General features: G+C 38.5%; 2 protein-coding genes and 1 pseudogene across 3 annotated transcripts; 2 read left to right on the top strand and 1 right to left on the bottom strand.

The window, feature by feature from the left end:
- Positions 1-1,012: 1,012 nt before the first annotated feature.
- Positions 1,013-2,351, top strand: LOC148741169 (uncharacterized; annotated as a pseudogene).
- A 517-nt stretch (positions 2,352-2,868) lies between these two features.
- Positions 2,869-4,934, top strand: LOC111322019 (uncharacterized). Of its 2 annotated transcripts, XM_022925056.2 has the most exons (2): positions 2,869-4,257; positions 4,410-4,934. In XM_022925056.2, the coding sequence occupies exons 1-2, from the start codon at positions 3,057-3,059 to the stop codon at positions 4,475-4,477; spliced, it is 1,269 nt and encodes a 422-aa protein (XP_022780791.1). In that variant the 5' UTR covers positions 2,869-3,056; the 3' UTR covers positions 4,478-4,934. The 2 variants fall into 2 exon arrangements, with proteins under 2 accessions (XP_022780791.1, XP_088591647.1); XM_088735521.1 differs by having other exon boundaries at positions 2,869-4,934.
- A 2,678-nt stretch (positions 4,935-7,612) lies between these two features.
- LOC111322034 (vesicle-associated membrane protein 7B) lies at positions 7,613-10,611 on the bottom strand. The gene is made up of 6 exons (XM_022925070.2): positions 10,352-10,611; positions 9,604-9,700; positions 9,138-9,239; positions 8,751-8,847; positions 8,279-8,346; positions 7,613-7,911 (listed from the first exon to the last, which is right to left on the bottom strand). The coding sequence occupies exons 1-6, from the start codon at positions 10,498-10,500 to the stop codon at positions 7,762-7,764; spliced, it is 663 nt and encodes a 220-aa protein (XP_022780805.1). The 5' UTR covers positions 10,501-10,611; the 3' UTR covers positions 7,613-7,761.
- Positions 10,612-12,182: the final 1,571 nt, after the last annotated feature.

Raw genomic sequence — 12,182 nt, 5'->3', positions numbered from 1 at the left:
GCGCTTGTTGGATATGAGATAATTATAGCCGACTCGGCGCTACGCGCCCCGTTGGCTATCTATCATATCATATCCAACGCGCGTTCGTGGAATAATTGTTAATTAGCATAATTTCAGAGTGCAGTAAATGGCTTGAACCCGGGGGTAACATGTGAAGGTGTAGTCTGATCGTCCGGGTGAGTGTAGTCCTGAGGACTGTTGTCGGTGGTAGTGACTGACGTTTCGACAACCTGTGCGGAAGTCATCATCAACCGCCGCCTGGATAAGCGTTTAAGCACCGACCTAATGAGCCACTAGGCTCGTAAACAGACTTTACCTTTACTAGTTATATACATAGACGGTTAAGTATTCCGCCGCTTGACCCGTCATGTATTTAAATGTTAAAGTAGCATCTCGGCAATGATCATGAGTTGTGTTTTTACAGGGAGCCAACGTAAGTTTCTTAATACAGGCATAGTTTGTAGAGGGGAACTATGATACAGGAGAGATATCGTCGTACTTCTTTACGTTGCAGATAATTCGCGCGGCAAAGTTTTGAACGTATCGCAATTTACGAATATAGTTTACTGAAAATAAGGGCGTTTATTGTTTCAAGTGGTTGTTTATCGAAAATGAATCTTATACGTACAGCTTATTTGAGATTATTTCGACATGCAAGACGATACTACAGTAGAAATATAATTATCAAAAGATCGCATGGGATCAAAATCTGATTACTCCACTGAAGAACTTTGACTGATTGAGCCGAGTTGATGTCTTTTCCTAGTTGGGATAATAGACCACAGTAACAAAAGCGACTTTTCATGACTTCTCTGGATAGTGTTAAGTAAGAAGGGAAAAATCTGAAACAAAAAATATCCTGTTTCGTGAAAAACTGAGGACGAAAATTTGTTTTAAATCAGATCAGATCAGATGTTGAGCCGAAGAGTGGGAGCTTGGGGTGAGTAACTCAAGTTTAACCGCCTTAGATATTCACTTTGGTATTTTCCTTTGATTCCTTCATCATTGAATTACTTAACCGTACACCAAAGATTGAGAGCAAGGTGTACATCAAAAGAACCAACACGGGTCTCCTTCTGCATTTCCAGAGTCATGTTGACATTAAGTACAAGCGCAGCCTAGTTAACACCATGGTGGATCGCGCTTATCGATTATCTTCTAACTGGTACGGTTATTCTTCTCGGAGGAATGTGACCGCCTTAGAAGGGTTTTTCATAACTTGAAATACCCAAAGCCACTGATTGAAACTACAATCAAGCGAGAGAAGGATTTCATCTCAAGAGCCCTGCCCATCACCTGATGTACCATCGGAGACTGTGAGAGTAGTGTTACCCTTCAAGGACCAGTCTTCAGCTAAGTATGTTAAACAACAACTGAACAATCTAAGTTCCAAGTTGAACGTCACTGTTCAACCAGTGTTTGTAAGCCCTAAGCTCGAGCAACAACTTAAGCGACAAGAAATTAAGTCCCCTACTGTCAACCTACAATGTCTCATATATGAATTTAAATGTAACCTGTGTGATGCAGGGTATATGGGTTACACACTTGGTCACTTACACGAGCGCGTAGAAGGGCACACTAGAAAGTCATCTTCGATTTACAAACATTATAACCTCCAACACAATAGGTCCAATAGTGAACTGTCTGATCGCTTCATTGAGCAATTTCACATCATCACGAAATGTAAACAATTCTTTCACGAGGCAGAGGCAAACTTGATTGCCTCGTTAAAGAAATGTTATACATTCGCATGCGTAAACCAACACTGAACGTGCAAACAGATTCTATCCGCGCCAAGGTGTTTGTTTAGGCCGTTTATTGTAATTTATGGTTATCTTGTACCTTTCCTTAGTTGCATACTAGTTGACTAGTCTCTTGATAATGGAGTCATGATGATTCCGAAACGTCGAGCAGCAACAAATCTTTCCTGGTTTTTTATAGATTCCTTCATCATAGGCTTAAAACGTGAAAGTAAGATGTAAGCTTGCTTTCAGACAGCTTTCTGAAGTCTTATTTGGTATGTTCACTTACTGCACAGCGATCAAACTAGAGTTAATTGACTCTGTCAACTACACATGCAGTTCAACCGAAATGCAATCAACTTAATGGATCAAGACATGTCGGATTCTAAAAGAGCAAGAACTGCCATTTTTTTTCTAAGGACGACTTCAAAAGGTTAACTTTTTACAGTAAACTTCTCCATGTGTTTGAACTTGAAAATAAAGTGTAGTATCGTTTGTTCGAATTTGAAAAAATAAAAAGGGAAAAAAAGAAGAGGATGAAAAAAAAATGGGGGGATTTGATTCTCATCGGCCTGGTCGAAAATACTGGAGAACTAGTCGGAGTTGCACTCAGTCAATACATTGCCTTCAAGGGGCCATGTTGACTTCAATCATATCCACATCCTCACAAAAATATTGAAATGACTCTTGGAATATTTCGCTTGTGGCGCAACTCAACAAACTTGTAGCGTAATGAATAAGACTGGGACATAATTTCTCCTCAGGAAGTTTTCTATCTGAAATACGATCTCGAAGACCGCACCTACAAGCAGGTCTCCGACATGCTAAGCGAACACAGAAAATCAAACACCTTTTTTGGTGAAGTTCAAATAAACCACATCCTTGCACTCTTCATGGAAGTTATATTATCCAGTGATCCAATGCAATATTTTCCTAAAATATCACAGGATCTGACGGCAAAGTGGGACTTATTTGCCAATCGCTAAAGCAATTAGTGTCTAACTGATTTAACCTGGCTTAACCTGTTCACAGAGGACGAGTACGAACACTTACACTCTCCCTGACTGAATCTACCACAAGTGCTAACTCATAATAAATGTATGATGGCATCGTAACTGGTCTTTTATTCTCTTTCATATTTCATGCTACAATGTCGATTTTATATCTTTTGCAAAGACGATGAAGAATGATTGCAACAATGGTTTATCGAAGTTATGCAAGCCTCGATAGTGATTTATGGGTAGCTCAAAAATAAGCACAGTGAAGCAAAAGTAAAACGACTTTCTTGACAGATTTTTCCATCAAAGATCTGACATGGACGCCGAGACAACTTGTCTTCTCATCGTCCTTTTTTTACTTTGTCTAATCTTGGAGATACAAGCACAAAAAAAAGGGTTCAGAGGAGGATCGAAGTCATACGAAATTCACGTTGAGGCCAACTCAGTGGGTACAAATCTACACTATGAATTGCCCGAGTCCAAGGTGAAGGCCACTTCTAAAGAAGACTGGCAGGTGGATAATGATAACGCTGAGATGTTTGCAATGAACAGCCCTATTTTGGCTACAGTCAATGTAAAACATCCCAAGTTTAGTATGAAAGGACAGTGGCCCGAGTACAAAACAAGCTTCAAGCTGCCCAAAGATGTAAGCGTGGCTTCGAAACGAGCGGATTTTTCGAAGCTTTTTAAAATCAAAACAAAGGTACGAAAAACTGATCCTGATCAAAGTGACGAGGAGTCTTCTGCCGGGAATGAAAAGGCCTCGAGAAATCCTCTAGCCGACGAGCAACCTTCGGGTTCTGGGATTAAGCTAAAGAATCTTGTCGGACGGTTATTTTCTGGGAGAAAACCAGGAAAGAAAAAGTCGCACGACGAAGGGATGGAGATGTCACAAATTACAAGGCTTATCCTTCCAATCACAGGAATGAAGAATGTTAACCTTAGCAACCCTCGTGTTAGCAGTGCCATGAAAGGGGTTATCAAACACGCACGGAAAGTGGTGGATGAGGCAAAAGCAGTGCTCAATGACGCCGCAAACTTTGTAACAAAGGTCCGAAAGCTTGTGAAAGTCACTAAAGATCATTCAAAAATACACAGGCAGCTTCACAAGGTTATTGCCATGAAAACGTCATCTACAAAGCACAATGAAGGCAACCTTAATTCCGTGACTCCTAACGCTGAGACCCCCTCATCATCTAAAGATCGAGAAAAAACTGAGAGCGTCCGACTCAAAGAAGTGGTGGGTTCCGAAGAAAGACAAAATGAGTTGAACCATGCAAAGGCAAGTATGCAGAGGATTGTTCACGGGCATGCGCACAATGACAAAGCAAAAACGCCAGGCAGAGGAGAAAACAAAGCAAGAACTGGAATGAGTGCAAAAGGTGTTGAAAAACGATCATTCTTAGATTTTAAAGATATAGCCGAACCAAGAAAACTTGAAAGGAAACCTCGCGTGCATCGGAGAGGGCTGGCTGAGACACTGGAAAGCATCTTGTCAACAATTAACGACCTTCAAGGTCTGTCAAAGTATAAGTAATGGGAGCTTTTCCTATAAATTACTCAATATAGACGCAGGTGTTCTGTTTTCACATTCCAGCATAACTCCGATCAAGGTTACTTTCTACCTTGATGCCGAAAAAATCATTTTTTTTCTTTTTATCTACTACAGCTTCGACGGTGTGCACGGATTGCGGTCCTACATTGTTCTCTCCCACACTGCACGCTTTCAAGAACTGATATCGTGTGAATTTTCAGTTATACCCTCCTCCGTATGTTCGACGAGGGCTTTTGATTAAACTTAAGAAAACTTAAGTCACATAAACTATTCATTATATTTCCTTACTGTTTTAGTAAACAGACTCAGGATCAAGAGGTATCTAAATAATCATTTACATTAGTTACTGTAGAGGAGGTTGAAAAACAAACAAAAGCACTTTTTTAGCTGGGAATAAACTAAGAGGTACTACAATTTTGTAAAGACATACACAAATTGTAAGATTTTTGTTAGTTAGAAAATTCAAAATAACAAACATTTTAAAAAAATCTAACCAGTTTTAGGGTTTTATTTACATTGGTTATTGATTTTTCAGAAGCCTCATGATACTTCCTAAAATGTATGTGAACAGGAAGGTACAGGGAAGAAAAACTTTGCACAAACAGGAAAACAGTTTTTCAATAAAAAAAGTTGCATCTACATTGTTTGAAAAAAAAAGAACATCAGAAACAATAATCAACAGGGTGATACTACAGTAACTGTTTAATCAGTACAAGTCTAATTTTAACAAATTTGCATATTCCCTTTGAAATATGATCCACCTGCCCATTTTCACACATGCGAAAATATTTAGCGATTTTTATCTTTCATCTTGATTTTTGAGTTAAAACATAATATACACCTATCGCTTTTTTCGCCGGAAATAAGTTCTTTAATTAGTCCTCTTTCACAGCAGCTTGTTTTTTGGAAAAGCTGATTTTTAAAAATTTACTGCGCATTGTGTTTGCCTTCTTGGTTTCTCCAAAATTTTGACTTTTCGTCGGCACGTGTTACACGTAAGTGGCAATGGGTTAAATAAATTTGGATCAGGGTGTTAAACACCCAGAATATAAACAATTAATACCCTTGGATAAGCTGCCTACAAATACTCAACTGGTGGTTAATAAAATGCAAATTAGTTCTAATCAAGCTTTGACAAGAGCCAAGTATGGGGAAAAATATATCTAGTAGGGATATACTGTTCAAAATTAACCATTACTTTACCATGTCAGTAGCTAACATATACTCCAATGCTAGAGCTGAGATTAAGAATAATTAGACAATTCATATATAAAAAAAATTTTACAGTTCAGATCAAAAAACTTAGTTCTTGTTATCTTATTGTTGAGATGGCAAGCTGATGGGCTGTGCCAGGTGCCAAAAGGTGTTTTTGCAAATACTTTCCTCATCATTGTATTAATGCCTGACTTAAAAACTAATGCAATGGCTATTTTAGAGCCTGCAAACCAGGCTACATGACCATTAATATGAATCAAGGATCTACTATGAATATTTAAATCACATTCATTAATTCTAAAAGTAAATTTGATTTAATTTCAATATATCAACAGAGTTGAAATGGTAAATTGGCAACCGTTACGATTATAAAAGCTGACGTTTTGAGTGTTAGCCCTTCATCGGAGTGAAAGACGAAGGGCTAACGCTCAAAACGTCAGCTTTTATAATTGTAACGGTGGCCAATTTACCATTTCAACTTTGTCGATATATTGAAAATATTTCGTTAACCCCACTGACACAGCCCCAAACAGTTTCTTCAGAAACTATCAGCCTTTATTTATAAATTTGAATTACATGGTTATATCAAAATTATATCAATCTTTTACATGTTTTACTTAACTTTCTAAATCATATCAAATAGTGAAGGATGAAATCATGGCCACTAATCAAATATACTGTCATGTGGACTTTAAGACTGCATATATTTATAGGTTTCTTCTTTTTTCATTGCTGATACCCAAGAACTCAAGAAAGAAATATCCTACCTAAAAAGTTGTAACTGTACTTGCACTTGCTCAAAATTCATAACTACTAACAACAAATGAACTAATTAGTGTATCATTTTTAGCTCTTCGTTAAAAAGTGTCCTTTCTTCCTAGAGTGATCTTTTATTGTGCTTACATGCTCACTCCACTGCCACCCCCTCTTTTTGTGACCAAAAACTTTCCCAATAATTAATAATAATTTATCAATTTATAGTTCGCTTTTTAACATGTAATGATTAAAAGCACACGATAATTAATATGATCATGATATATTAAGCCAAATATAACATGTTACAACAACATAATTTTCCATAAATCACCTCTAGGGCAGGATTCCTGACATACTTTGATAACAACAGTTGAATCTTCTGTAAGTATAAGCAACTAAGGCCCCGTTTACAAGCAAGGAGGGTAACCCTTGTGCTAGGATTACCCTTGCAGGCGGGTCAAAGATAGCCCGGGTTTACAAGCAAAATTTCACACCTAGGGTTACCCTACCACCCAGGACAACTTACCTATGCTTGGTAACTGCACGCATTGATATCAATGTTCAAAGGGTCTGGAAACATGTAAAAAGTTGTCCCGGGTTGGGGAGTTATCCCCAGCAGAGCGTTTACAAGGCAGCTAGGGTTATCCTGGCGCTAGGGTAACCCTAGCGCTCAGCTAAGGTTACCCTAGTGCTAGGGTAACCCTAGCTGCCTTGTAAACACGTCGATGAAAAAAAGAAGAAATGTGGAAGCGTTAGGGTAACCCTCCTGACAGGGTAACCCTAGCACTAGGGTTACCCTACCTGCTTGTAAACAGTGCCTAAAACCAGGAAAGGGTCCTATTTAGAGAAGAATCTGAATGACATATGTTAAAAATTTTATGCTCATGTATCTGAGAAATAAGGGACAGTGTCTACTTACAGGAGGTCTTCATTCATGAAAGCAACAAAGCCGGGACTTGGAGTAACTTACAAATTTGCCATCAGTTCAAGCTTCAACTCCTTAGCTGCCTCAATAAGAGCAACTTAAGTTGGGGTAACAGTTACAATGGATGATAGTTTACAACTTTTGAAGACATTTTTGATAGTCAAGAGTGAAAGTATAGTCTGTCCTCTTTGCACCCTTTTTCAGGATGAAATGCAATCCTTCTCTGCATTGAGTGACATGCCAAAAGAAATGGCCACAAAAGGATACAAAACAAAGATTGTGTTGTTTTTGCTCTGTTTAGTGCTTGTTTCAGTTAGTGCTAATTTCTTGGTCATGTTTGTAACCAAAGGATACAAAAACTAAGACTAATAGGGAGTTGGTCATTAACATTTTGCTGAACTTTATACTGTTAGTTCTCATATACACCGAGAAGGATTTCTTTTAATTTGTAGTAATCAAGAAAGCTCTACACACTTCAATAACTTTGAATCATACACTGTAAACTGGAAAGATAACGACAGATTGTATGTAGAATCAATAAAAATGTGAAGTTTGTTCAATAGTGGCACATTATTTTAGTTTTCCTTCAACACCAAGAACGGCCAATACTATTGCTGCAATTATAACGGCTATTACAAAAACCAAAATTAGGCACATCTTCTTGTTCTTCCACCACATTTCTCTGCGTAACCTTTTTGAATGTCTGTGAAACACCTGAGACTGGAAAGATACAATAACTAAATCAGAAGGCCCACTTAGCTGAGAGACAACAAACTACATAACGATATACATATGATTTTAGCAATCAAGAGTCTTTCCAAATATTAAAACTAATTAACCTTTAACAGTCTCCCATGAGTGACCAAGGCAGAATTTCTCCTTACAATATCAAGCAATCAAGTGAATAATGAAAAATGTTCATTAGGGGATTATTATCTGATCCAATGCCAAATTCTCCAAACTAACATGATAAAAACTGTGTAGCTGACAGTAAGGAGAATTACTAATGAGATCTGGAAGTGAAATGGTCAAGTATATATAATAGTGCATGCACACATGTGCTTTTAGGTGTAAATAGCCAACTTACACTTTGATCCAGTTCTTCTGCCTTTCCCACAAGAACATCAATCTTCTCACCTCGTTCAAGAACTTTTTCTACAGAAAACCGATAAAAGCAGTTAATGGAAATAGTCAGAGTAAACATACTAAACAAGTACCAGAAGTAATTCAGGAATCCCTGGGTTTGCTATGTAATTTGTTTAGAAGCCTTCTTCCAAATTCTCTTATAATCAGATGTATATCTAAAACCAATTATGGCTCTTTTACTTCCATCTTCCCATGCTTCAAGCATTTTAATAATTTGTTTTGAGTTCTTATTGCCTTCTAGTGGAGTGATACATTAGAGTGGTTACTCTAAATACTTCGGCTTTGGTTTTGTTTGTGAAGAATCCAAAATCATTCAGCCAAGGATATAATGCACCAAGGACTGGAACAGCTGTACATGTTTGTTTTCTGCAGACATGCATCACAGGATCTCAGGAGGAAGGTGCAGTCCATACCTATATTTTCAGTCATGACATCTTTGACCTCATTAACTTCCCTTCGTACTTTGGAAATCTGGTCTGACTCATCATATCCAGGATCAGAGTACAAAGACTGCAACAGCAAGACAGTTTATAGCTAACAAAAACAATACTTTGACTGTTTTGAACCAAAAGAAAAACTTGTGGGATGTGTGTAGGAGTGGCACAATGCTGGCAAGAAAACTCACCATGACTCTCATTATTATTAAATTACGTTTTGGTAATGACTTATACAAATTTGGAAAACAGCACAAACTTACTCAGAGCACTTGCTCAACTTCAATAACGAAAAAACCTGAAGGTAGGTATCAGTGATGGCATTCTTGATGTCTGTATTAACTCAGACCTTTCCAGTTGTCTTACCATTTGACTTACTAGTACTTGTCCAAAATCTCGTCTGAATTCATATGCATGAGCTGAGATTGCTCTCTGCTTCAGTGAACTGTTAACAAATCTTCGTTTTATCTGTAGGTTACACCAGAAAGGCAAACAAAAACATGATTACTGGTAGTTAAACAAAATATTATAAATCCTTGATAAGCTGTCAGAATAAGTGTACTACAAAAAAACAAATTCCTTCAGGTACATGCTAAAACAATTATTCACCTCACAACTGTGGTGGATATTTATCTTGCCACTTTACTGCATGGTAAATACCCACAACTATTCACCTCCACATCGGTGTATAGTTGTTTACAATTCTCCTGCAACTGCATTTCTTGACAAAAACCTTTACAGAGAGGCATTAATCAAATGGTCTATTTGATCAACATATCACTAGCTCCCTTCCACAAGTTAAATTTTTGTCATAGGTGATTCCAAAGGTTACCTCCTCAAGGAATGCATACGGCTGTCTCTTTCCAAAGTCCTCATCCGCCATACAAAGATATACGAGTCCATCATCAACTATCACATGAAAATGGTAGCTTGAAAACAAAAAAAGAAACATGACATTGTGTCAATATGTTTTATGAAGGGGTAATCGAAGTCATGATACCTTTAATTCAGATATACCCTGATCCTTTTCAAATGACGATTGAAAATCAGTTCAAATGTCAGCTGGCTTAGGCAGGCTCAATGTAAGCTGATCTCTTGTCAGAAGTAATGTTTTTCCATTTTCCGCAAACAGAATTGGCTGCTGCAGTCACCGCTGGGTGAAGATGGTAAAATAAAACTTTCCCTCCCATCCACTTCCGCTTAACTGTAACTATGGGTGACGTTTTGTCAGGACCAAACAAGAAAACTCGTTTTCAACTGACTGAAGCAAGGTTGTATCGTAATTACGTGAAAAATCCTTTGACAAAGAGGAAATTTTACTTGCACAAAAAAATCGAGGCTATCACCGTGAGACAACTGATTGCGACATCTGACTATATAAGCTCAATGGCTTATAGCTGGCGACGGCCAACAACGTTAACGTGTGCGATAATGCAGAAGACTCAAAACAAGTAGTGCTTAACGAAAATACCAAGCTTTTTTTTAGAGCTCTGACTAAAACAAAATTTTGCCGATCTATTATCCTTGCTACATCCCAGTCAGTTATCTAAGTTCGAACTTTGTATTCCCAAGTAGCTTACCTTCCCGAAACATACGTGCATTTAGTATCGTCGTGCAAGGGAATCCTTTGCAAAATTGAACCTGTTATCTGTTGGAAGTTGCCACTAGATTCTGTGTAGTCGACTAGAACTGTAGTACCGCGAGCTATGAGACTGTAAATGATCGACATAATTGAACTCTATTTTTCAAGTAAACGGACATACCATTTATTCCCTATCGATAGCACGCTCACCTGGCACCGATATGCCATGTATTCATTAACTACCTCGTGATTTGACGTAGTCTGAATAACAAACCACTACATGACTGTTACACCACCCATAATATTAAATAAGCTGCTCATTTATCGGTACCAGTCTTCTCGCGAGTTAGGGACAGTTTTCACCTTAACAGTTCACACGCTTCCCCCCTCTCTGAAATGCATTATCCCAGAGTCGACCCAGAGGTCGTATCAAACAACTAAGGAATTCACGCGCGTTGGTGTTGCGTCAAGAAAAGTTTGGAACGACACGAACATTCTGGAAGGTGAAATGGTAAAATATGTCTTAGTAGAGTTCCTTTGCTGAAGCTGAAGTTTCAAGCGTTTGCCCTTCGTCATTCGCTGCGATAGGGGGGCATTGGGGTTTGCGGTTTGGCGGTTTTGGATATTTTTTGGATCGGTTTTTCGGTTTTTGTGCCAAAAGAATCTCGGTTTGACAGGTACTCGGATTTGGTATCCGATGTGCTTTTTCGGTTTTTTATATTGGGGTTCCGGTTTCTCTTCGATCTGAGCAGCTGATCTCGAATAGCCGCGAAACCTATTTTGCTTCACTTGTAACCACGGTATCAGATCGATTAGGATTTTGACAACTGAGATGTACAAATTTATCGGTTTAGACGGGTTTGAATGTGGTTTTCGGTTTTGATCGAATTTTTTTGTGGTTTTGCGGTTACTAACAGACCCCAATGCCCCCCTCCTGCGACGAAGGGCTATCTCTAAAAATCAGCTCAGAAACTCTTTACGGTGGCCAACTTTACGGTGGTCAACTCAGCTGTTAAAACCATATTATCTTCAAGTGCCGACTGCTCCCACGACCAAGTTTTCAAACTATTATTATAACATAACCAAAGTAAAGCGCGCGCTCTGATTGGTCAATTTAGCGTCCCCCATTTGCCCATGGGTGTACGCTGCTGACGTGAGCAAATGTGTACTCAATAGTGTACGCTGTGGTGTTTACCATTTGTTAACATCCGTAAATGTTTAGCTATTTGTGTCGATATGGAAGTTGCTTCACCAGCAAGGGAAAAAAGAGGAGTAAAAGGGCCTAGCAGAGTTGAAGGGAGCTACAAGGCAAACACAACAAAGCATTTCAACTATCAATGCCTGGAGCGAAATGCGAAGCGAAATGAGTGTCTGTTGGTGAGGTTTGTTCCCTCAGAGCCGGAATAGTTTGATTAATTTCGCTTTATGAATTTAGACATGAGATATTCGGGAACCAGCCCGTTTAAAGACTTGAAACCATTAAGGCGTTCTGAATTTGAATTTGAATCTGCTCGTGCAACACGGTTTTGTTGTTTTTGTAGCATATTAGATAACGTCTCATCACAATTACCCCAGACTTGCTATAGGCTATAGTAGTCAAAATACGTATGATGCACGATCCTCGCAGTAGATAGCGCTATTTATGCAATAGCGAAAATCAGACCTGAAAAAAATATTAAAAAAAAAAAAAAATCAGGCCTGTACGGGACTCGAACCACTGACCTTTACGATACCAGTGCAGCGCTCTACCAAGTGAGCTAACAAGCTAATTGGGAGTAGCATGTTAAGTTGATTCGTAATAAACCCGTGATTGAACTAGTGAGTTGTAT

The sequence above is a fragment of the Stylophora pistillata genome, chromosome 1, assembly GCF_964205215.1.
Source record: "Stylophora pistillata chromosome 1, jaStyPist1.2, whole genome shotgun sequence".
Taxonomy (NCBI): Eukaryota; Metazoa; Cnidaria; class Anthozoa; order Scleractinia; family Pocilloporidae; genus Stylophora; species Stylophora pistillata.
Note: the sequence above shows the minus strand (reverse complement) of the source record. Positions and strands in the feature narration are given on the sequence as shown.

Excerpts from the sequence above, each read along its gene's own strand:
- LOC111322019 (XM_022925056.2), top strand. The coding sequence starts at position 3,057 with ATGGACGCCGAGACAACTTGTCTTCTCATCGTCCTTTTTTTACTTTGT. Across the intron at positions 4,258-4,409 it reads AACAATTAACGACCTTCAAG|CTTCGACGGTGTGCACGGAT; the intron begins GTCTGTCAAAGT and ends TATCTACTACAG.
- LOC111322034 (XM_022925070.2), bottom strand. The coding sequence starts at position 10,500 with ATGTCGATCATTTACAGTCTCATAGCTCGCGGTACTACAGTTCTAGTC. Across the intron at positions 9,240-9,603 it reads CGTATGCATTCCTTGAGGAG|ATAAAACGAAGATTTGTTAA; the intron begins GTAACCTTTGGA and ends TGTAACCTACAG. Across the intron at positions 8,347-8,750 it reads TGTCATGACTGAAAATATAG|AAAAAGTTCTTGAACGAGGT; the intron begins GTATGGACTGCA and ends GGTTTTCTGTAG.